The sequence below is a fragment of the Saccopteryx bilineata genome, chromosome 4 (assembly GCF_036850765.1).
Source record: "Saccopteryx bilineata isolate mSacBil1 chromosome 4, mSacBil1_pri_phased_curated, whole genome shotgun sequence".
In the NCBI taxonomy this organism is placed as follows: Eukaryota; Metazoa; Chordata; class Mammalia; order Chiroptera; family Emballonuridae; genus Saccopteryx; species Saccopteryx bilineata.
Genome location: NC_089493.1, coordinates 5,793,393 through 5,818,544, shown reverse-complemented (window position 1 = coordinate 5,818,544; position 25,152 = coordinate 5,793,393). Strand labels below are relative to the sequence as shown.

Genomic DNA, 25,152 nt, shown 5'->3' with positions numbered 1-25,152 from the left:
ACATGGGCCAGGCGGCTGTGATGGTGGCTGTGACTACTGGCCTTACACTGGACTTGTCAGCTTTAGTCCAGAGATCCCTTTTCATCCGTAACCTGCAAACACCAAAGCCTACTTTACTTCAGCCTTCATCTGATTGAGGCAACCCAGTTCCACCCGGAAGCCCCGTCGTTACCAGGCAGCCTGGGAGAGTTTCCCTTTGCTGGTCTCCACAGTGCGGGAGCAGCTCAGAAAAGAAGGCTGGGGGTGGGGGCGAATGCCAGAGACCTGATTCCCGGGTTTGTGCTGTGGATCAGCAGTGAGGGGGATGAACCGGCCGCACTGAGGGGGAGGGGGCGAGAGGGCCAGGGTTGAGCTTTGCACACGCAGGCTAGGCTCTGGGAGGCCTTCCCAGGTCTGCATTTGCAAGGCAAGGGGAGTTTTTCTGTAGATCATTGACCCATGGGGAGAAAAATCAGTGAAAGTCCATGGATTGAAAAAATAACTTGGGCCTGACCAGGCGGTGGCACAGTGGATAGAGCGTCAGACTGGGATGTGGAAGGACCCAGGTTCGAGACCCCGAGGTCGCCAGCTTGAGCACGGGCTCATCTGGTGTGAGCAAAAAGTTCACCAGCTTGGATCCAAGGTCGTTGACTCCAGCAAGGGGTTACTCAGTCTGCTGAAGGCCCACGGTCAAGACATATATGAGAAAGCAATCAATGAACAACTAAGGTGTTGCAACGAAAAACTGATGATTGATGCTTCTCACCTCTCTCCGTTCCTGTCTGTCCCTGTCTATTCCTCTCTCTGATTCTTGCGCTGTCTCTGAAATAAATAAATATTAAAAAAAAAAAGAAAAAATAACTTGGGCTGGAATTTTTCTAGGGAGGGGGGGAAGCTCCAAACCATAACTCACCTGCTGGCTCTTTTAATCACACAAAGCCACAGCCAATAAATGGGAGGAGTGTGAACGTACACCCTAACTACATTAACGGGGCAGGAGCTGAGTGATACAGGGTAGGGAAGGCAGACATGGGGCATGGAAAGGGAAAAATGACAAACGTGGACAAGAGAGCTCAGGAAGAAGTCGGAGAGAAGATGCAAAAAGGGGAGACCTGGCCCTGGACAGGTGGCTCCGTGCACAGAGCATCGCCACTGTCCCTGTGTGCCGCGTTGCAGGTTCGATCCCCAGCAAGTACAAGCAGCAACTGATGAGCATACAACTAACTGGAACAACTAAGTGGAACAGCGAGTTGATGCTTCTCTCTCTCTCTCTTCCCCTTTCGCATCAATGGAAAAATGAAGAAAAAAAAAGAGAGAAGAGGAAGAGGGCAGAGCTGGGTGCAAAGGAAGGGGGGACACGGACACAGCTGCAGGCACAACGGTGAGACTCAGGTGACGCGAAGGGTGACGATTCTGACCATCCCTCTGTAAATAAGAGCTCTATTCAGTGTGCTGTAAATGAAGAAACAGAGCCACCATGCTCCTGGAAGCAGCCCCAGCCCCGTGCCGCGAGGCCTGCTGGGAACAACCTGAAACGGGGGCACCAGCCTCCTCTGGCCTCGGGCTCTTATCCCATGCATTTGCCCAGAGTTCACTAAGAGGTTTGTCTTTTTTTTTTTAAAAAAATATTTTATTAATTTTAGAGAAGAGAGAGAGAGAGAGAGAGAGAGAGAAGAAGGGGGGATGGAAAGCATCAACTCATAGCTGCTTTTTATTTTAATTATTTTTATTTATTTTTATTTTTTATTTTTTTACAGAGACAGAGAGAGAGTCAGTGTGAGGGATATACAGGGACAGACAGACAGAAACGGAGAGATGAGAAGCATCAATCATTAGTTTTTCGTTGTGCATTGCGACACCTTAGTTCTTCATTGATTGCTTTCTCATATGTTCCTTGACCACAGGCCTTCTGCAGACCGAGTAACCCCTTGCTTGAACCAGCGACCTTGGGTCCAAGCTGGTGAATTTTTGCTCAAACCAGATGAGCCCACACTCAAGCTGGCGACCTCAGGGTCTCGAACCTGGGTTTTCTGCATCCCAGTCTGACGCTCTATCCACTGTGCCACCTCCTGGTCAGGCCATAGCTGCTTCTTGTACATGCTTTGACTCGTTTTGAACCCAGGCCCTCAGCACTCAGGGTCAGGTCAGGCCTGTCATTAATTCTTTCTTCTCTCCCTCGCCTTGCCTAAGGTAACCATTATTAACTAAGGAGTGTGTATGTCCCTCTTCTTTCCTTTGGGCTCATATAACATAAATATATAAACACAGAGACAGGTTAGGGGAAAGAATGGGGAGGGAGGAGGGAGAGGTTTCAGCACACACCTCTAAACGCACTCAAGCCCAGGGCCTGGGTCACAGAAATAACCCTCTCTCACTCCCATCGGAGGGTAGCAGTTGTTAAGAGGGCCTATGTCCAGCTGGAATGCTAGGAGGTGGCATTTGAGGCAGAAGGTGAAGGACCCAACACCCAGAGCTCTGAGGCAGGGAGGGACGGGCACATCTGGGTCACGGTAGGAAACCCAGTGTGACTGCAAGAGAGCTATCGCAGAGGCGGCTCAGGCCGATGGGAGCAGCAACGGTGGCCATCAACCCGGGGCGCAGAAAACTGTCTCCACAGGTCCCCTGGGTGCCTCGGGGCTGGACTGACTCAGTCCTAGGGTCTCTTCTGACTCCATCTCTATGGACCACCCCCCAGCCAGTGAAGAATGTAGCCCACCTACTCCACCAGAAGAGAGGTTCCCCGAGGAGTGACAGCGGCCTGCGGGCCTAGCAGGGTGGCTGCAGGGGGTAGGGGTGATGACTGAAGAGCCCAGTACAACAGTGAAGAAATAGATGCCCAAGGCAACTGGGACACAGTGACCGACTCCAGGGACATTTCAGAGGTGGTGAAGGCCACTGTGTATTGGACAGGAATATCCAGGTGATGAGAAGTTCAAGAACTTAACTCTTGAACTATGAGAGAAGGAAGTAGGACGTAGGTAAGAGCACTTGAAAATGGTACCGTCCCGCTACAACGTTTTTATTAATTTATTACAAAGACAGTCAGAGAGAGGGACAGACAGACAGGACGGGAGAGAGATGAGAAGCATCAATTCTTTGTTGCAGCACCTTAGTTGTTCATTGATGGCTTCTCATGTGTGCCTTGAGCGGGGTGGGGGGCTAGAGCAAAGCAACTGACCCTTTGCTCAAGCCAGTGACCATGGGGTCGTGTCTATAATCCCATGATCATGCCAGTGACCCTGCGCTCAAGCTGGTGAGCTTGTGCTCAAGTTGAGCCTGGCTCAAGCTGGCGACCTCGGGAATCTGAACCTGGGCCTGATGCTCTATCCACTGCGCCACCGCCTGGTCAGGCAAGACTTGTGCTTTCTCACTGTTTGAAATGAATTTTCCAGAAGTATGTCTTACTCCAGGGATTTGTTGATTGGCTTGCAAATTCTTATCTCTCAGAAAATCTTCATGACAAGGAAGATAAAGTGCACTCCGAGGACAGTGTAGCCAGTGAAGAAGCCCTTTCCTGTCCTCCCCCAACCCCCACCAAAGCAAACACCCATTTTATTTAACACTTAGTGTGTTCCGGCCCTGAACATTCAGAAGCATAAAGAGCTACAAGACAATCAAAGAAACACCCCTGTCGTCCAGAAGCTTCTGACCAGGAACTATCGAGTAAAATGAAAGACAGCTGACTGGGCAGCAGGTGAGGACGAGTCCATGTGACAGGGACACAGGAGCTGGGGAGGGGTGATTTCTCCCTGGAGCATCTAGGCCAGGAGGGAGGCTGGGGACATGGGGAGGTCTCCCTAGCGAAGGGAGGATGAGGCAAGGCCCCGAGGGGGGTCAGGGAGAGGAAACTAACAGATGAGGACATTTATTTACACCCATTACATCCCAGGCGCTTTGTGCGTATTACTGTACTCAAATTTGACAAGTCTTGAACAGCAGCAGTCCTGTTGTGCAGGTAAAGAAACTGACATAAGATCATTTATCTAATAAATGGTGGAGCAAATATTCAAATCCAGGTCTGTCTAGTTTCAAAACTCCTACTTTTTCTGCTACACCATTTCCGTAAGGCCCAGCTAAGTAAGGGTCCTGGGCTTGATGCTACAAGCAGTATGGGCGGCAGCGGACATTGGTAGTAGCATCACCAGGTATTTCTTTCTTCCCGTTTTTTAGCGTGCAAGAGAGAGAAAAAGAGAGAGAGAGAGACAGGAAGAGCGGTGAGAACCATCACCCTGTAGCTGAGGCACCTTAGTTGTTCATTGATTGCTTTCTCAGATGTGCCTTGACAGGGGGGCTCCAGCCGAGCCAGTGAGTCCTTGCTCAAGCCAGCGACCTCGGGCTCAAGCCAGCAAAGATGGGGTTTCGACATGCCATGTCGACGCTCTGTCCACTGTGCTGCCGCTGGACAGGCTCACCAGGTAGTTCTCATTGGTCCCACCTTCCGTCCTGCATTGGGTTGGCCCTGCTTCCCCCTGGGAACAGGAGGAAGGAGATATTGTCCCTGACATCAAAGAAGGTATAGTTTTGTGGGCAAACAGACACATTAACAGCCATTTTCATTATACTGTAAGAACAATGGTTGCAGTGGGGCAGAACACTATGGAAATGCCAGCCAAGGAAAGCCTCCTGAGGGTGTCACCTGAGCGGTTTTGGATGAGGAGGCAGGAAAACAAGTTGCAGACGGAGGAAAATGAACAGTCTGGAAAGAAAGGCATGGACATCCTGGCGCACACATCTGGACAGGCAGCAGGACGGGAGCTGAAGCCAGGGGTTTAGGAATGCCTTGGCAAGGAGGTGGTTGATTCGGAGGCCCCGGAAGCCCTTGCAGTTTGAACTGCAGAGAGATGTGGTCCCCTCTGCATGCCAGAAATATTCAGGAGAGCCTTGGGGAAGGAAGACTGCGGGCAGGCAGAGCAGCTGGTTGGCAAAGGTGCAGGTTGAAGACAGGAGCACCAGGAATGAAGCAAAGTTGGTTTGAAAGCTATTTAGGATTTGGTGGCCACCCAGGGGGAGATTAGGGAGAGGAATCAGCCAGGTGTGAATGGAGAGGGGTGAGGGAGAGGGGGAGAGGAAGGAAGGTCTGGTGGGCCCAGGGAGAGAGAGCTGACTGTGGGAGGCCGAGCAGGTGGATCTGGGGCAGGGGACACGGACTGGAGCTCCGGACTGGAGCTCCGGGGAGAATCCAGAGAGACAGGAGCTAAGCACGGTCAGCACGCAGGTGGCCGGTAAGCCAGAGGAGTGGATCAGACGACTCAGGAGAGCAGGCAGAACAAGCAGAGCAGCAAGAGGAGCAGAGGTCAGGAGGGAGGTGAAGGAAAAGGAGACTGCTGAGGCAGCCAGGGGGGAGTCCCAGGGCCAGAGGCGGCCATGTCCATGTGAAGAGAAGAGGAGTCAAGGTCAGGGTCTTTACCTGCTTGGGCACAGCACCCGGCAGATGATGGGCTGTCGGGCAGACGGCCGGAGACAGGGTCCTGGGATGGAAAGGTAAGGCCAGGGGCACTGGGACAGAGGGGGTCACGGAAGGGGACAAGGCAGGGGCCAGAGGGAGACAGGGTTATGACAGCCTTGTACTTAAAGACCAGGAGAGACTTAATCCAAAGGAAGAGCCAGGGAAAATGACAGGTACATGGGAGAAGACAAGTGAATGTGCAGGGACACAAGGAACAAGAGGCGGGGCCTGAGCACAGGGACCCTGCCAGGAGTGGCACTGTGAACGAAGGGAGCTTGTCAGTTCATGTGTAGGGAGATGGCACCGAGAGAGATTTCTAAAGAAATCTTTTTTTTTTTTTTTTTTTTTTTTTTTTTTAAAGTAAGAGAGAGAAAGAGAGAGAGGGACAGGAATGGAGAGAGATGAGAAGCATCAACCCATAGCTGTGGCACTTTAGTTGTTCACTGATTACTTGTCGTGTGCGCGTTGATGGGGGGGCTCCAGTCAAACCAGTGACCCCTTGCTGAAGTCAGCTACCTTTGGGCTCAAGACAGCAACCATGGGGTCATGTCTGATCCCACGCTCAAGCCGGCAACTCGGGGCTTTGAACCTGGGACCTCAGCATCCCAGGTTGACACTCTATCCACTGCACCACCACTGCTGAGGCTCTAAAGGACTTTGAGTAAGGACAAGTAAAAAGGGCTGTCAATTGACATTATATACTCAGCTGATAGTGGGGATCACAGATGAGGAAGGCTGATCAATCTACATGCACGAAGGCCCCAGCATTTCAGAACTATGCACAGGGGTGGCTGATCCAAGTATGAAGCTTTAGACATAAGCAGTACAGGAAGCTGAGGGTGTTGTGATCAACCACGGTGTTCTAGTCTGGGAAAGAAAGACAGGTTAACAGGGAGAACGGGAAAGAGGGTGCAGGCGTCAGAAAGGACAGGACATTGGGAAGTAAGGTTCCGGATGTGGGGCTGTTCACAGGCACATCAGGGTAAGTGCTGCCTTTGGACTTGGTCAGAAGGGGACTGGGAACTTGGGGTGGCGAACACACAACACAGAGTATAGATGATACAGTGTGGAACTGTGCACCTGAAACCTGTATAATTTTGTTAACCACCCTAATAAATTCAATAAAAAGGGGGGAAAAAGCCACCAAGAAAAGATTCAGGCAAGCCAAGATTGTATCCTTGCTACAAGAACAAAAAATAGTGCAAAGACATTCCTAATCCATTCCGTAGGCAGTAACAGGACAGCACAGTGTACAACACAACAGTCCTTCCTCCCCACTCCATGCTTTCAATCCCAAGTTTAAAATTGTACGTAGCCTAAGGGAGGAAAGAACGATGCCCTAGAGCAGTGCTCCCCAACCGTTTTTGGGCCACAGACCGGTTTAATGTCAGAAAATATTTTCACGGACCGGCCTTTAGGGTAGGATGAATAAATATATCGCGTGACCGAGACAAGCATCAAGAGTGAGTCTTAGACGGATGTAACAGAGGGAATCTGGTCATTTTTATGTGTTTTTTTTTATTTATTCATTTTAGAGAGGGGAGGGAGAGAGAGAGGAGAGACAGAGAGAGAGAAGGTGGGGAGGAGCTGGAAGCATCAACTCCCATATGTGCCTTGACCAGGCAAGCCCAGGGTTTCGAACCGGCGACCTCAGCATTTCCAGGTCGACGCTTTATCCACTGCACCACCACAGGTCAGGCGAATCTGGTCATTTTTAAAAATTAAGTTCAGACTTAAATATAAATAAAACGGAAATAATGTAAGTTATTTATTCTTTCTCTGTGGACTGGTACCAAATGGCCCACGGACCGGTACCAGTCCGCGGCCCGGGGGTTGGGGACCACTGCCCTAGAGCGCCAAGCTGTCTGCTGGCAGGACTGAACTGGGCTGTGGCTCACTGCAGTGTGGGCAGAAGAGGCTGATGGTCTTCCACCTCCGGGCTGCTGTTTCCCTGAGTGGCTGCTGACCCCACCACAACAATGCCCTTGCCAAGTCTTCTTGGATTTATCCACTAAAGCCAAAATACTCATGTCACCAGAGAAGAGCAACCAGGAAGACACCAGCAGCTGGGATTGCAGATACAGACACACTCCCAGGAGCTCCAATGCTGAGAAATTGACACAAAAGTTGTGTCAAATCTGATGGACATATACACACAACACAAAAGCAAGTTGTTTATTCTACTTTTAAGACTTTTTTATTTATTTATTTTTAGAGGGGGGAGGAGGAGCAGGAAGCATCAACTCCCATATGTGCCTTGACCAGGCAAGCCCAGTGCTTCAAACCGGCGATCTCAGCGTTCCAGGTTGACGCCACTGCGCCACCACAGGTCAGGCATTTTATTCTACTTTTAATAGACAATAGTCTCCCTAGCTCAGAAAGATTAAAAACCTATTGCTGATAACAACTCTCTTAAAAGAAAGCAAGCCTGGCTAGCAAATGAATTCTCTCTACTCTGAGATACCCCGTGAGCACTGGGCCCTGTGGGTAAGCACCAGCCCCACAGCTGGCAGTGCCCAGATGCAAAGTGCAGGTGAGTGTAGAAGTGGAAATGTGAGTGGGCAGGGCAAGGTCACCTGGCAGCACAGGCGACCCGTTCCGGTCCTGGGCAGCATAAATGCGTTTCCCGCCCAGGTAGGGCATCTCACGTACCATCTCCGCAGACCCCTGTAACCCTGGACACGAGTGTTCCTCGGCCTGTTGGATGGCTGAGAAAATAAAGAGTCTCAAGGTTACAGGACTTTGCTGTTACCTAGATGATCAATAGCATAATCAGGACCCGAACCCAAGTTGTTTTTTTAAAAAATTTTGTGACAGAGACAGAGGGAAGAACATACAGAGTAGAAGGGAGAGAGATGAGAAGCATCCTTTTTTTTTTTTTTTTTTTTTTTTCCCTGAAGCTGGAAACGGGGAGAGACAGTCAGACAGACTCCCGCATGCGCCCGACCGGGATCCACCCGGCACGCCCACCAGGGGCAACGCTCTGCCCACCAGGGGGCGATGCTCTGCCCCTCCGGGGCGTCGCTCTGCCGCGACCAGAGCCACTCTAGCGCCTGGGGCAGAGGCCAAGGAGCCATTCCCAGCGCCGGGCCATCCCTGCTCCAATGGAGCCTTTGCTGCGGGAGGGGAAGAGAGAGACAGAGAGGAAGGAGGGGGGTGCGAGTGGAGAAGCAAACGGCCGCTTCTCCTATGTGCCCTGCCGGGAATCGAACCCGGGTCCCCCCCACGCCAGGCCGACGCTCTACCGCTGAGCCAACGGGCCAGGGCCGAGAAGCATCAATTCTTTGTTGCGGCTCCTTAGTTTCTCAGTGATTGCTTTCTCCTATGTGCCTTGATTGTGAAGCTACAGCAGAGCAAGTGACCCCTTGGCTCAAGCCAGCAACCTTGGGTTCAAGCTGGTGAGCCTTGCTCAAACCAGATGAGCCCACACTCAAACTGGCGACATTGGGGTCTTGAACCTGGGTCCTCCACGTCCCAGTCTAACACTCTATCCACTGTGTCACCACCTGGTCAGGTTGGAACCCAAGTTTTGAGAACTCCAGTCTGTTCTTCCCAACGATCAGGTCCTTAGCTGTTCTACCTCCTGAGGCCTGACATTCTAACACAATCCCAGTTAACCCCCAGTGTGAACTTGGGACAAGGAATGCTTCCTAAATAGGGGGGCGGGGACACCTGGGGTTAGAGACCAGGCACTAGCACCTCAGCCACAGCCATCCTCAACCGCAGTTTCCGGGCATTAACTTCATGAACTCCCAAGGCTAAAAATAACCTTCTTGTACTGAGTGCTATGGGCTTGTCCCAAATATTTACAAATTTATCCGCTGACTTATTTTATCTACTCTCTTTTCAAATAGAAATGAACATAGAGAAAGCCAAGCGCTGGATCGGGCCCTGTGTGGTCAGTTCTCCTCTGGAGGGCTCTCATAGGACAAGGACAGGCCCCCCACTCTCCACTTCTTCCTGGGACTTCCCGCAGCCAGAACCAAGACAAGCATTTGTGAGCTCTCTCTGTCCACAGCCTAGCCCCCTCTGTGCTGCAGGCTCCCAGAAGACTGGAGTTCCTCTCGCTCAGGGCTGTGCTCCAGGCCACAGAACAGGCGCTCGCGAGTGGGGAGGGCACAGCTGGGCTCACCTGGCCCTTCAGGTCAGGCCTCTTTAATGATCGGGACAATCCTGCTTCTGTCCGCTCTCACAGAGGACAGGACCCCAGCCCACTGGGGTTCTTCCCATTCCACCACACCAACCCGACTCACGCCCACTAGCGCGAGAACAAGACAACGTCCTGTATCTCTTACAATGCACTAAGTGCACCGCGAAACCAGTGTGGTGGTGCGAGTTACCGTGGGGTGAAGAATTTCCTCCTCTTCCTGCTCGACTGTGCCTGCTGCATCTGTTTGGGAGGGCAGTGCTGATGTAGCTTCTCTGAAGGGGCATTCTAACAGCAAAGTAGAGAGAAATGAGGCTCATCTATTACTATTTTTTTTGGCGGGGGGCATACCAGGGCCAACAATCACCAGCTGCCCAAAGCCAGCTTCCCACATCTCTTGATGTTGGTTCTGCCATGTGATCAAGCCGTCCTGTGCGTGCCACTCACGACAGGAGCCCCCCCACTTCTTTTTACAGAGACAGACAGGAACGGAGAGAGATGAAAAGCATCAATCATCAGTTTTTCCTAGCGACACCTTAGTTGTTCATTGATTGCTTTCTCGTATGTGGCTTGACCGTGGGCCTTCAGCAGACCAAGTAACCCCTTGCTCAAGCCAGCGACCTTGAGTCCCAGCTGGTGAGCTTTGCTCAAGCCAGATGAGCCTGCACTCAAGCTGGTGACCTCGGGGTCTCGAACCTGGGTCCTTTGCATCCCAGTCTGACGCTCTGTCCACTGCACCACCACTTGGTCAGGCCAGAAGCCCTTTTTTTTTTTTTTTTTTTTTTTTTTGCATTTTTCTGAAGCTGGAAACAGGGAGAGACAGTCAGACAGACTCCCGCTTGCGCCCGACCGGGATCCACCCGGCACGCCCACCAGGGGGCGACGCTCTGCCCACCAGGGGGCGATGCTCTGCTCATCCTGGGCGTCGCCATGTTGCGACCCTCCTGGGTGTCGCCATGTTGCGACCAGAGCCACTCTAGCGCCTGGGGCAGAGGCCACAGAGCCATCCCCAGCGCCCGGGCCATCCTTGCTCCAATGGAGCCTCGGCTGCGGGAGGGGAAGAGAGAGACAGAGAGGAAGGCGCGGCGGAGGGGTGGAGAAGCAAATGGGCGCTTCTCCTATGTGCCCTGGCCGGGAATCGAACCCGGGTCCTCCGCACGCTAGGCCGACGCTCTACCGCTGAGCCAACCGGCCAGGGCCCAGAAGCCCTTTTTTGAGACTCATCTATTATTAAAGACTTCAGCTTTTCTTAGATTTATGGGCAATAACCAGATTCACTTAGTGTAATAAACCACTTAGCCTCAGAAAAAGACTTTGACTAAGACAGTATAAAAGTAAAAGACAAAAGGTTGCATAAAAGATAGGCTTAATGTACATGTACAGTTAGGCCATTTCACCATAATTCGGCTTCATATCTAACATGTATTGATTTTGGGGGTATCCCTTTAATAGCTCATATTTCACAGATTCCACAATTAGGAAGATTAACTATACTTAAGAAAACTTGGCCTGACCTGTGGTGGCACAGTGGATAAAGCATCAACCTGGAATGCTGAGGTTGCCGGTTCAAAACCCTGGGCTTGCCCAGTCAAGGCACATATGGGAGTTGAAGCTTCCTGCTCCTCCCCCCCTTCTCTCTCTCTCCCCCTCTAAAAAAAAAAAAAAAAAGAATAAATAAAAAAAAATAATTAGAAAGAAGTGTCATTAAAAAAAAAAAAAGAAAACTTGCCTGGCCTGTGGTGGCGCAGTGGATAAAGCATCGACCTGGAATGCTGAGGTCGCCGATTCGAAACCCTGGGCTTGCCTGGTCAAGGCACATATGGGAGTTGATGCTTCTAGCTCCTCCCTCCTCTCTTTAAAATGAATAAAAAAGAAAACTGCACACACCTATAGTTTTTCACTTAACTTGTATGAATCCAAACTAGGGACAACTGATTTTCATCCTGAAACTCAGCACGGATCGGAACTAGAACAGAGGCTTTGCAGCCTGGCAAAGGCAGGAAATGCTGGCTCTAGCAGCAGCCCTGTCACTGCCTTGCAGTGTGACCCTGAGCAGCTGCTCTGTAAGCCAGTTTTCTTGAGGACTGGCCCTGCCCAGTCGAACATTCTCTAGACTGTCACTGACGCAGAGTACCAATGGCTTACTTAAAGTAACTTGAAAAGAACTAGACATGAGAACTACCAAAAGGCAATTTCATGAGGCAGCTAAATGAGTTTGTGGCAAGGGAAATTACTTAACATGAGCTCACTGCTTGCATCGTTCCTAATCCGCTAGAAATAGAAACGGTCAGATTAGATTTCAGTTAGCCTCCCAATAATCACTCAATAAGAAGATACTCCTGGAAAAAGCAAGGAAAGAGAGCTGTCAGGCATCTTTTAACTCTCACCCTTCGTTCTACCCACTCCCACCCTTCACGTACCCTGCGGATGTCCCTTCCTAAACCATGTGCTCCTAAAACCCAGCTGGGGCACTGAAGGGAGGTTTCAGAAAGGGACCACCAGAAAATGAGGTCAGGAGACATCAAGTGCAGAGGCTAACAGTCCACATCTCAACCCCGAGCTTGGCCCTCCTGCACATTCTAGAAAGCTCTGCACAGCTCTTATAATTATTCCACTCCGTACTCTACTTCCTTCTGTAGTTGCTGACATTCACTTCTACAGCAGACTGAAAAGCTATACTGCAGTAAAGCTGGAGCTTCTGAGGCAGCCGAGATCACACACTGCCACACAGAACCCCTTGGTCAATGCTCTTCACTTCATTTTTGATGACCCCAAAAAGCAAACAATTATTCCACATGCATGGAGCTGTAGACAGACTCGGCCGTGACTTTTGTAAACAGGAAGAGTAAAAACACCTAAACAAGAGTGTAAGAGAAATACCAAATTAAGCTAAGTGATGTGAAATCATTTGTCTTGTGAAATAAACAAAAGGACCCTAGGAGTTCACAGGACACACTCACTGGCCCGATTCATTCTGCCCAAACAGAGCAGAATAAAAGTAGTCAGATTATACCTACTTTTACAGCTCATGGCTCTGAAATCACAATGTAACCTGTTCTTTTAAACTGATCTTCACTTTTAGCAGCAAATTTAAGCAGGCTAGAGTTGATACAGCACATTGTCTTTGCATGTTTAATCACAGAGAGTCCACAGCTAGAGTGGAAGACAGGAATATGTCACCACAGAAAACTGGAGGCCAGTCTGGCAGGTCACCTGCTCCAGGGCAAGTTTCATGAGCAGGTGCTACTAATATTTAGGAGCATTTCCCACACCTTTCCCGACAGTTTGAAAGACCCTTTCAGCTTTCTCCACACTTTACTGTGCAGTCTACAGATCTGATTCAGAAAGGAGGCTGCCTAACTGGGTACTTCCCCCTTTTCTCTTGAATCTGTGGCAAAGTATTAACAACTTGCTAAGACATTTTCCCCTCAATTACTAGAGTAGGGAAATTAAGCCACATAACAATTCTCCCACAACTGGTGAAATATTTATGCAGAATTTATAAGCTTATGAAACCAGAAAGGACTAATTCCAACAGATTTGACTTTGCCAAACTGTGCGGGTGCAGCACTCCAAGGGGGAATTTCTCAGGTTTTAAAACTCAGATTAAAAAAGAAATGATCTAATTTTTTACTCCTTTACACTAATATTCTAGAAAATCAAGTCCAATGCCATTTAGAAATACGTAAGGACTAAATTAGACTGATGAAGTCACTTTATCAAAATGCAAACATTTCTCTAACATAGTCTCATAAAGACACCCGCTTGTTTTTAACAAGTTGGATTAATGTATTATAGTTCAGAGTCCCGAGGAGGCGGCTTCAACGGAAAGGACACTATACAAAAGACAAGAGTAAACACGGAGAACATACACGTTCAAGAAATTCACACGGGCGTTAAACTGGCCAAACGGGCACAACAAACACACACCTTAACAAGTTTTCAGGTTTTCATGACTTTCTTAAAAGTCAGGAAATCTTTATTTCTAATGGTTTTAAACCACTCTCAGGTCGGCCAAAAGCATAAATAGGGGCAAAACCACTTCGCTGCAATATAGGTAGCTATTCAGGAAGGTTTAACTTGCTGGTAGTTCGCGCCAGGGAACTCTTGGCTCTGTTGCCGCTATAATGAATAGGGCGAGAAACTTGTGTCATTTTCAACTGAGAGGCAAACGCGAAGCCTGGTGGGCACGAGGAGCGCCTCTGATAGCGGGAAACGGGATTGACGAGGGACAGAAGAAAAAGCAGCGCTGAAGGAAACTGAAGAGACCCGAGCTGCAGCGCGAGCGGCGGGGACCCGGAGTTCTAAGATCTGTTGGGAATCAGGCACCAACGGCTCCGTCCCAGGTTTCCGCGGGCCACAAAAGGATAACGGACACACTGCCAACGGTGGACCTGGGGGCTCCGCGCGCCACTTCCCCCGCCCGCCCCGCGCGGCCAACCTACGTTCCGCCCCGGGCTCAGCGGGCGAGGCGAAAGCGGCGGACATTTTCCTCCGCTGCCCACCCGCCTTTGTTAGCCGAGACCTCCTCACTCACCCGCCGCCATCGCCCGTCCGAAGCTAGGCGCCAAGAGCCAACGCCGTCGCCAGAGAAAAAGGAGACTCAAGCGTTTCTCATCACAACAGACTTTATTGGGGCTCCGGAGCCGCCCCTGCGCGCGCCGCCCGCTCCCCTGCGAGGTCCCCGGCCCCTGTGCTCGCTTGTCCCGCCCTCCCCTGCGGTGCCCGGGGCCGCACGCACCGCTCACCAGGTCCGGAGGAGGCGGCGGCAGCAGCAACGCCCCGATCCCGAGTGCAGCCCGGGCCCGGGGCGACGGCTTTCGCTGCTGTTGCACCGCGGAGGGCGGGAGCCGCGAGACTAGCGGCGGCGGCGCACTGACGTCACGCACCGCGGGCCAGCCAGCGCGCGCGGGGGCCGTCCAGCCTGCCCCAGTCCGGGCGGAGCCCAGGGGAGTGGGCGGGGCCGCAGTGGCAAACCGGCAGACCGATTGGCAGAGGAGGAGGAGCGAGAGAGCAAGCGGGCGAATGAGAGTGAGGCAGGGCGGGGCGGGCTAGCGCGGAAGTCTCGCGAGGCTGAGCCCGAGCGGAGTGTGGCGGCGGCAGCGGCGGTGGCGGCGGCGAGATCTGGGCTCGGGGTGAGGAGTTGGTATTTGTGTGGCAGGAGGCGGAGGCGCAGGAGGAAGGGGGAAGCGGAGAGCCGGCCCGGAGGGCGGGAGGAGGCGCGGCCAGAGTAGGAGGCCGAGGCGAGGCGAGGCGGGGCGCCGGGGCGAGCAGCGGCCGAGCGAGCGCGGGGCGCACCGAGGCGAGGAGGCGGGGAACCCGCCGCCGCCGCCGCCGCGCCCGCCCCTTCCCCCCCCCGCCCGCCCCCTCTCCCCCCGCCCGCCCGCTGCCTTCCTCCCTCTGCCTTCCTTCCCCACGGCCGGCCGCCTCCTCGCCCGCAGCCCCGGAGCCGAGGCCGCCGCGGCCGTGGCGGCGGAGCCCTTAGCCATGGCCTCGGGCGACACCCTGTACATCGCCACGGACGGCTCGGAGATGCCGGCCGAGATCGTGGAGCTGCACGAGATCGAGGTGGAGACCATCCCGGTGGAAACCATCGAGACCACGGTGGTGGGCGAGGAAGAGGAGGAGGACGACGACGATGAGGACGGCGGCGGCGGGGACCACGGCGGCGGGGGCGGTCACGGGCACGCGGGCCACCACCACCACCATCACCACCACCACCACCACCCGCCCATGATCGCGCTGCAGCCGCTCGTCACCGACGACCCGACCCAGGTGCACCACCACCAGGAGGTGATCCTGGTGCAGACGCGCGAGGAGGTGGTGGGCGGCGACGACTCGGACGGGCTGCGAGCCGAGGACGGCTTCGAGGACCAGATCCTCATCCCGGTGCCCGCGCCGGCCGGCGGCGACGACGACTACATCGAGCAGACGCTGGTCACCGTGGCGGCGGCCGGCAAGAGCGGCGGCGGCTCGTCGTCGTCGGGCGGCGGCCGCGTCAAGAAGGGCGGCGGCAAGAAGAGCGGCAAGAAGGGCTACCTCGGCGGCGGGGCCGGGGCGGCGGGCGGCGCGGACGCGGGCAACAAGAAGTGGGAGCAGAAGCAGGTGCAGATTAAGACCCTGGAGGGCGAGTTCTCGGTCACCATGTGGTCCTCAGGTGAGCGGCGGCGCGCGCCGGCCCCCGGGATGTTTTTGTTTTGAAGGGAAGCCATGTTTTATGTGTGTGATGGGCGCCGCCATCTTCTTCGCAGGGCAAGTATGGCGGCCCCAAAAGATGGCGGGCGGGCCGAGGCGGGGGTGGCGGGCGGCAGGCGGCGGCTGTGGCCAAGGCCGCGGCCCGAAAAGATGGCGGCGAAGGAGTGGTGCCGCCCGCTAGGCCGCAATGGCGTAGTTTCCCCGGACGGGGCGGGGCGCGCTGGGGCCAACGGAAGGCCCGTTGGCTCTTCGTCCGCGGGCCCCCCCCCACGGCCGGCCTGCCGCGAGGGCCGGGGGCTTGGAGCGCGGAGAGGGCGTTGGTGGGGCGCGCGGAGCTCGCGCCGGGGCGCCGGGGCGCCCGGCCGGGCCGGGCCTCCCTCTGTCGCCTTGCCTCGGCCTTCCTCTAGGGGGCGTCGCTCACTCTCGCCGCCCCACCCCCTTTCCGTACCCTGCACTGCTCCCTGGAGGCGCTTCGGGAGGGGGCGGGGGCGCCCGGCCCCTGGCTCCCACGCACCGCGCAGGCCGGGCCCCGCCCGCGGCCGCGCTCGCTTCGTGGGGCGGGACTTGGGCGGTGCGTCGGGCTGGCGTGTGCGGGCTCGGTGCCGGCAGGGCTGTGACCGCTCCGCGGCCGGGTGGGCCGAGCCTGCGCTCCCGCAGCGCGCCCCGGAAAGACGGTTCCTACTCCTGACGTTTCTGAAGTTTGTTCTTTATCAGTCTCTTTGCAAGGAATGGTTGTACCACTAAATAAAGCCGAGTAGTGTAGTCTGTGCCGCGTTTTACTTGATAGAGATACTCTCCTATTACTCGTGAAAAAGATTCTTGAAAGCCTCTTTATTACCATTCTCATTCTGTTTTGAGCGAAGGCCAAAAAAGAAAAAATCAGACATGAGTAAACCCAGGGTATTGGTAACTATCTACATGCTGGATGGGTTTTTGTGTGTGTGTATGTGGTTTTTTTGTCCGTATTTTTTTTATTCATAATCTACGTAAACTTGTTGGCATAGTGAGACTGAAAGTGATCTTGACGTAGTTAACCTAGTAACTGATGGTTACATTTAACACTAAATTTAGTTGTAAAACCTTTATCCTGTAATTACTTCAACACTACATAAATTCTCAAAACTGGATTAAGTCTCAAAATGTGACCTTTGAGTATTAAAGGATTTTTAAAATTCATTGTGAAAGTCTGGACTGAAAACTGGTCTGGCTATATCTGCTGAAAGCCCCAAGCTGCGATAACTAAAGCTACTTGGACGGAATTGTGACTCAGGACTAAGCAAAGGGGATCACATCCGAATTGCTGCAGAAATGTCCACTGTAAGCGCTGACGGGCCGCTCTGCATTTGGGGGGGGGGGGTTGCTCTGAGTTTAGTAGAGCTCTGTTAAAATGAAACCTGTCTAGGACTTAATGAACGATTGTCAAAAGATACCTAAGCTACCTTCTGTATGTTTTGGTAGTTCAGAATGACTACCCACTAATTGCAACTAAAAGCCTTGTTTTTGCACTAGTAGGAATGGAGTAAGGGAAGGGGGGGGGTGTTGGTATGATGAGTGTAAACTATTTGAAATTAGATACTTAGGTAGAATTACAGTAAGCCCATAAAATTAAATTTACTTTTTGTCATTGTATGATGTTGGTTTTATAGTAACTTAGAGAAAACCAGGGTATATTACATGTTCTGCATTTGATCTTACCAAATTGCTAACACACTTTCCAAACCTTGGAAGTGTGGCAATGAGGCTTTACTTGACGAAGTGATACAAATCAAGTCAGGCCAGCGAAAATCTCAGGAGCTTGACTAATGGGGGTTAATTTACACTTGAGTCAGCATTTAGAAGTCATTACTTCCCCTATGCAAGTGGCTGCTCACCTGGTTGCACAGTTTGGGGTTATTGTCTCCCCTCCCCCTTTTTTATTATTTTTTTATTTTTATTTTTTATTTTTTTGTGTGGCAAAGACAGTCAGAGAAGGATAGATAGGGACAGACAGGCAGGAAGGGAGAGAGATGAGAAACATCAGTTCTTGTGGTTCCTTAGTTGTTCATTGTTCGCTTTCTCATATGTGCCTGATGGGGTGTGTGTGGTGGGGGGACTACAGCAAACCAAGTAATCCCCTGCTGTAGCCAGCGACCTTGAGCTCATGCTGGTGAGCCTTGCTCAAACCAGATGAGCCCGCACTTAAGCTGGCGACCTCAGGATCTCGAACCTGGGTCCTCCACATCCCAGTCTGATGCTCTATCCACTGTGCCACCCCCTGGTCAGACCCCCCCCTTTTTAAAAAGAACTAGTTGTCTGGTGTGTTACAGAGTAGAGAGCATAAAGGAGGTTATAAATATCTGATGGCAATAAAATAATGTGGCCTATTTCCTGAGACGTTTTGTGGTAAACTATCCCCCTTATGGTTTGGAATTACCACCAAAGAGAAGCTAAATAGTTCAAATTCTGAATGCACTGTCATTTCATCTTTAACCTGAAATAAGGGGATGATTGATAACAGGTGAAGAAATGAGAGCAGTTTAATTTTAAGCTAAATTTGTGTCTATAGGCAATGTGCTCACCACTTTCATGTACTTGATCTTATTTATTTGATCATGGTATGAGATTCATTTATACTGTAGGTTCATTCAAACATTCTTTCAGGTTAGAATGAGCTGTGAGGTGGCAGTTTTGCCAAGCCCAAGCTTAGTTACCTGAAGTCCTTATAAAAGTAATTGTACATAGAGGGTTATAGTCTCAGGGCTCTAGTTACTTACTAGTGCCTCCTGGTTTACCCCCCCCCCCCCAAATAAAACAGTTGGAGGCCAGTAAGTTTGTGGAAACCAAACTGGATTTTAGAGGTTTCTTTTGCATGTACGGCATCTTCCTTTACTTTCCCACAGAGTAACAGCGGTATGTATGATTGGCGACTTTTGTTTGAATGGAAGAGCAGCAAGGGAATGTAGTTCTGTGGAGTTTTAGATCTGAAAGGACTAAAATCCTTAGCTGCTTTTTGCTTTTTTCTTAATTGAAATAATTCATGTGTGAGTAGTTCAGCAGTTTCTAATATATTCACACTATCTAATTCCAGAACATTTTCATCATTCCAAAATGAAATGCCATACTTTTAGCAGTGATTCCCCATCTCCTTCCCCACCACTGTCAGCCACTTGAAAGCACTTTCTGTTTCTCTGGATTTGCCTGTTCTGGACATTTCACTTAAGTGGAATTGTATTGTATGTATCCTTTCTTGTTTGGCTTAGTCTGTTTTCAAGGCTTGTCCATGTTGTAGAATGCACTTGCTTCCTTTTCATGGCTGGAGAGTGCTCCATTGTATAAATAACATACCAGGACCTTCTCATTTTTCAGATAAGAAGTTTAAGGCCCAGGTGAGGCTGAACATGTTTCAATATTTAATCACAGTTCAACTATATTTTTAATATCTTCATCTATCCTTCAAGGCCCTTGTTTGGTTTTTTTCTGGCATATAATTAATGAATACTTCAATATTGCCAGATTTAGGGTGCAATATTATTTATCACTAGTGTATAGGAGTGACATCCTATTTTACAGAGCTTATAAACTAAACTAAACCAAATCATTGGGTATAGTAGGGAAGCTAATGATAAAAGCTGAGTATTTAAAACATTTAGTTTTGAGGGAAACCTAAGAAGGCTTAAAATCTTTTTTTAAATAATTTTATTTTTTTAATGGGCGACATCAATAAATCAGGATACATATATTCAAAGATAACATATCCAGGTTATCTTGTCGTTCAATTATGTTGCATACCCATCACCTAAAGTCAGACTGTCCTCTGTCACCTTCTATCTAGTTTTCTTTGTACCCCTTTCCCTCTCCCTTTCCCCCTCCCCCCGTAACCACCACACTCTTATCAATGTCTCTCAGTCTCACTTTTATGTCCCACCTACGTATGGAATAATGCAGTTCCTGTTTTTTTCTGATTTACTTATTTCACTTCATATAATGTTATCAAGATCCCACCATTTTGCTGTAAATGATCCGATGTCATCATGTCTTATGGCTAAGTAGTATTCCATAGTGTATATGTGCCACATCTTCTTTATCCAGTCATCTATTGACGGGCTTTTTGGTTGTTTCCACGTCCTGGCCACTGAGAACAATGCTGCAATGAACATGGGGCTGCATGTGTCTTTACGTATCAATGTTTCTGAGTTTTTGGGGTATATACCCAGTAGAGGGATTGCTGGGTCATAAGGTAGTTCTATTTTCAGTTTTTTGAGGAACCACCATACTTTCTTCCATAATGGTTGTACTACTTTACATTCCCACCAACAGTGTATGAGGGTTCCTTTTTCTCCACAGCCTCTCCAACATTTGCTATTACCTGTCTTGTTGATAATAGCTAATCTAACAGGTGTGAGGTAGTATCTCATTGCAGTTTTGATTTGCATTTCTCTAATAACTAAAGAAGATGAGCATCTTTTCATATATCTGTTGGCCATTTGTATTTCTTCCTGGGAGAAGTGTCTGTTCATGTCCTCTTCCCATTTTTTTATTGGATAGTTTGTTTGTTTGTTGTTGAAGAAGGCTTAAAATCTTGACCTTTCACGTAGTTAGCAGTTGTGTGATCTTCACCCAAGGCTGTTGACATTTTAATATATGTATCTTCTGTTAGACCAGATGTAGAAGTGCTTTTCTTGGATTGAGTAAAACACCTAAGACCAAAAAACTTTTGATACTAGAATCAGTAAATTGAAAGAAAGTCAAATGGTATTAATTTTTTTCTCTGTTTTATATGTTCAGAAGGTTGGGTGTGCCAAAAATCACTAGTTGTGACCATTTGCACCCCTTTGGAATCCCATTTTCTCCTTTATTTTTTATTTTTTTTTAGCAAGAGAAACAGGAACATATAGGGACAGACAGGAAGGGAGAGAGATGAGAAGCATCAATTCTTCATTGGGGCACCTTAGGTGTTAATTGATTGCTTTCTGGTTTGTGCCTTGACCAGGGGCTCCAGCCAAGCCAGTGACCATGGGGTCATTCATGTCTGTGATCCTGTGCTCAAGCTGGTGACTTCGGGATTTCAAACCTGGGTTCTCTCTGTGCCAGCCTGACGCTTTTAGCCACATGCCACCACCTGGTCAAGCTTTTGCTCTCTTTTTATCTATTTTTTTAAGAGACAGAGAGGTAGAGATGATGAGAAGCATCAATTCCTAGTTGCATCACTTTTAATTGTTGATTGATGACTTCTCGTGTGCCTTGAAAGGGGGGGGTGCTCATGCTGAGCCAGTGACCTTTGGGCTCAAGCCCATGACCTTGACATCATGTTGATGATCCCGCGCACAAGCTGGCAACCTCAGGGTTTCAGACCTGGGACCTCAGCATCCCAGGTTGATAATATCCACTGTGCCAACACTGGTCAGGCCCATTTTCTCTCTCTCTTTTTAACTGCTATTAATCGTTAGGGAGGAATTCCAAGAACATAAATTGCCATGGAGCCAAGCCATAAAATCCTCTGCAGTAATCATATTAACCCCTATGTGGGGCAGCTTGAGTCATAGATCCTGATTTCTGACTGGGCAGCTGTGGATGCCTGGTTTACCGATAAAACCTTTGCTGTCCACTCTCCTCCAGTCCAGGTGGTTAACCTTTTCTTTTCCCTCTGGGAGAAGAAAAATCCGAATCAAAAAGGGTGAGGACTCCTGACCTATCTCCTAGCATTTCAAACTTTAGAAAGAGAATGAGTGAAATAATTTTTTAAAGTATGCCGGACTCCTGGGTAGATATTTACAAAAGGCCTATTTGTTTTTTGTTTTTGTGGCAGAGACAGAGAGAGAGACAGATAGACAGGAAGGGAGGGAGATGAGAAACATCAATTCTTCGTTTAGGTTCCTTAGTTGTTCATTGATTGATTTCTCATATGTGCCTTGATGGGGGTGGGGGGGTGTACAGCAGAGCGAGTGACCCCTTGCTTGAGTCAGCAACCTTAGGCTCAAGCTGGTGACCTTGGGGTCTCGAACCTGGGTCCTCCACATCCCAGTCCAACGCTCTACCCACTGTGCTACCGTCTGGTCAGGCTGTTTATTTTGTTTTTGAAGTCAGTTTAGTAAGGTCAATTTGTTTTATTCTATTTATTTTTTATGGAGACAGTCATCAATCATGAGTTTCTCGTTCCGACACCTTAGTTGTTCATTGATTGCTTTCTCATATGTGCCTTGACCGTGGGCCTTCAGCAGACGGAGTAACCCCTTGCTCAAACCAGATGAGCCCACGCTCAAGCTGGTGACCTTGGGGTCTCGAACCTGGGTCCTCCGCCGCATCCCAGTCCGATGCTCTCTCTATCCACTGCGCCACTGCCTGGTCAGGCAAGATCAATTTGTTTTAAGGCTAAGAAACTGCCCATAGCAAAAACAGTCATTAAAATGAACAATTCCTAAAGTCTTTTTTTGTTGCTAACTCTTGACCTTTTCTTCCCAGGTGACCATTTTTTTGTATTTTTCTGAAGTTGGAAACGGGGAGGCAGTCAGACAGACTCCCGCATGCGCCCGACCGGGATCCACCCGGCATGCTCACCAGAGGGCGATGCTCTGCCCATCTGGGGTGTTGCTCTGTTGCAACCAGAGCCATTCTGGCGCCTGAGGTGGAGGCCACAGAGCCATCCTCAGCACCCGGGCCAACTTTGCTCCAGTGGAGCCTCGGCTGCAAGAGAAGAGAGAGATGGAGAGGAAGGAGAGGGTAGGGGTGGAGAAGCAGATGGGTGCCTCTCCTGTGTGCCCTGGCCAGGTATCGAACCTTGGACTCCTGCACGCCAGGCCAATGCTCTTCCACTGAGCCAATGGGCCAGGGCTCCTAGGTGACCATTTTATAAACTCTACTCTAATTGCTTCCCACAGGAAGAGTATGCAGAGTGAAAACTTGGTGACTTTAGGACAGGGGTCTCAACCTCGCGGGCCGCATGCGGTCCCCCCACCAATTTTGTGCGGCCCGCAGATTAATCCACGAAGTTTGATTAGTCTGCAGGCCGCACAAAATTGGTGGGCGGGCCGCACGGCCGCGAGTTTGAGACCCCTGCTTTAGGATCTGGGCATTTAACCCAGTGAATGGTATTCTATAATATTCTGGGATAAACTTTCAAACCTTGTAGTTTTGAAACTTCACATCTTAAATACAACTCGAATGTTGAACATAACACACATATCGCTATTGTTAGCAAAGTATTTAGAAGTTAGTTGACTCTGTTATGTAAATTTATATCTTGGTGGGCTTTAATTACTGTATAGGAGAGGAACCATTTCCTAGTGCTTGAGTGTCTTTGTTAGGTCCCATTCTGTTAAGCTCGGTAATTTTCAATAACAGCAAGCCTGGTGGTTTCTGGCAATCATATTAGTAACATCATCAAATTTCCTCTTTAGAGGGCACCACCAAAGTATCTGACCTTGGTATATCTTAACTTCTGACCTTGAGGTCTTTGTAAAGTGACTTGTTTGAAGTAGAAGGATCCATAAAAGCATTTTCAGTTCCTTTATAGCAAAGGAATTCTTTTTGAATTCCTCCCTGACAGTAGGAAACAATGTATTTCATTTTCCAAAGCAAATCTCTTTAATTTTAACATGACCCTGTGAATATTGGGAACTTGCTTGAGTAAAATTCTTAATAATCATTCATTTACTTTAGTCTTACACAGTGGTCTCAGATATGGTTAAATGTTAAGATAATCTAAATGGTTGGAATGGATTTTTTTTGTATACATATGGTTTCTTTATTAAAATATGTTTTTATAGATTCTTAACAAGGCTTGAATACAGACCTGATTTCAAACACACATAATATATTCTTTTCTGAATTTTCCAAGACTTTGGAATCAGATTACTTCATTCCCTGGCTTAATGCCACTGTGCTGTAAGCTTAAAAATGGTTAAAATGGTAAACTTTGTAAGTTTTAAGATATCCACCCCCCACAGACATGCCATTATATTCAGTAAAATTCAGACTCTTTACCCTAACCTGCAAGGCCACACGTGCTTGTCTTCCCCATCTCTCTTCCCTCCTTCCCTCCCTCCCTCCTCCCATTATGCTCCAACTTTCCTCACACTTGTTTCTCAGAATTTGTTCTTCCCTCTTCTTCCAGTGCTCTGAGCCCTGCGCTTCACCTTGTGTTTCATGTTTCAGCTCTAAGAGGCCTTCTTGGTTCATTCAGATTAGCACACACATCCCACCCTGTCACTCTGTTTCGTAACTGTTTTGTCTTTGTAACGCTGTCTGAAAGTATCTTGCCCTTTTTTTTAACTTGTTGCTCCTCTGTCTCCTTCATCTAGAGCAGTGCTTTCAACCTTATTACATCTGGGGACTGGTGAAAATAGAATTATTTGGGGGACCGCTAAGGCAGAGATCACCCCGAGAATAAGCAAATTTGAGCCTGACCTGTGGTGGCACAGTGGATAAAGCGTCGACCTGGAAATGCTGAGGTTGCCGGTTCGAAACCCTGGGCTTGCCTGGTCAAGGCACATATGGGAGTTGATGCTTCCAGCTCCTCCCCCCTGTCTGTCTCTCCTCTCTCTCTCCCTCTTTCTCTCCTCTCTAAAATGAATAAATAAATTAAAAAAAAAAAAAAAAAGCAAATTTGACTAAGATCACTGGATCTGTAATCTTCATAGCAGCTTCAGGGCGGTAACTTGTGGACCTGCACGACATTTCTGGCAGACCGCAGTCTTGCTGTTGAAAAACTGTAACCCTGCAGGCTCAGGATAGGACTTAGGCACATAGAAGATTCTTGCTCCTTAACTGAGTGCGTGGAAGTTGTGCATAAGGCATGATCCTGCCTATAGACCAATATATCTTTCTCATCTGTTACTACAGAGGTGGGGAAAGAGTGTTGAGGGGAGTGGAGAAGCAGTCCCTTTTTCAGAAAAGGCATGGAATTCAGTCAGTTCTAGATTCAAATCCGAGGTCTGCAGTTTGCTGCACTTCTTTTTTTATTTTTTATTTTTATTTTGTTTTGCATTTTTCTGAAGCTGGAAACAGGGAGAGACAGTCAGACAGACTCCTGCATGCGCCCGACTGGGATCCACCCGGCACGCCCACCATGGGGCGATGCTCTGCCCACCAGGGGGCGATGCTCTGCCCATCCTGGGCGTTGCCATGTTGGACCAGAGCCACTCTAGCGCCTGAGGCAGAGGCCACAGAGCCATCCCCAGCGCCCAGGCCATCTTTGCTCCAATGGAGCCTCGGCTGCGGGAGGGGAAGAGAGAGACAGAGAGGAAGGCGCGGCAGAGGGGTGAAGAAGCATATGGGCGCTTCTCCTGTGTGCCCTGGCCGGGAATCGAACCTGGGTCCTCCACACGCAAGGCCGACACTCTACCGCTGAGCCAACCGGCCAGGGCTGCACTTCTTTAGATATATTACTTGGTATTTCTGAGGCTTGATT

At 49.9% G+C, this 25,152-nt stretch overlaps 1 protein-coding gene across 1 annotated transcript in view; it reads left to right on the top strand.

Annotated features, from left to right (window-relative positions):
* The first annotated feature begins 14,917 nt into the window (after positions 1–14,917).
* The window catches only part of YY1 (YY1 transcription factor), a 29,559-nt gene continuing 19,324 nt past the window's right edge, over positions 14,918–25,152 (top strand). The window contains exon 1 of the mRNA XM_066276366.1: positions 14,918–15,729. Coding sequence (XP_066132463.1) covers positions 15,060–15,729 — 670 coding nt within the window. The 5' untranslated portion in view covers positions 14,918–15,059. The remainder of the gene's footprint in view (positions 15,730–25,152) is intronic.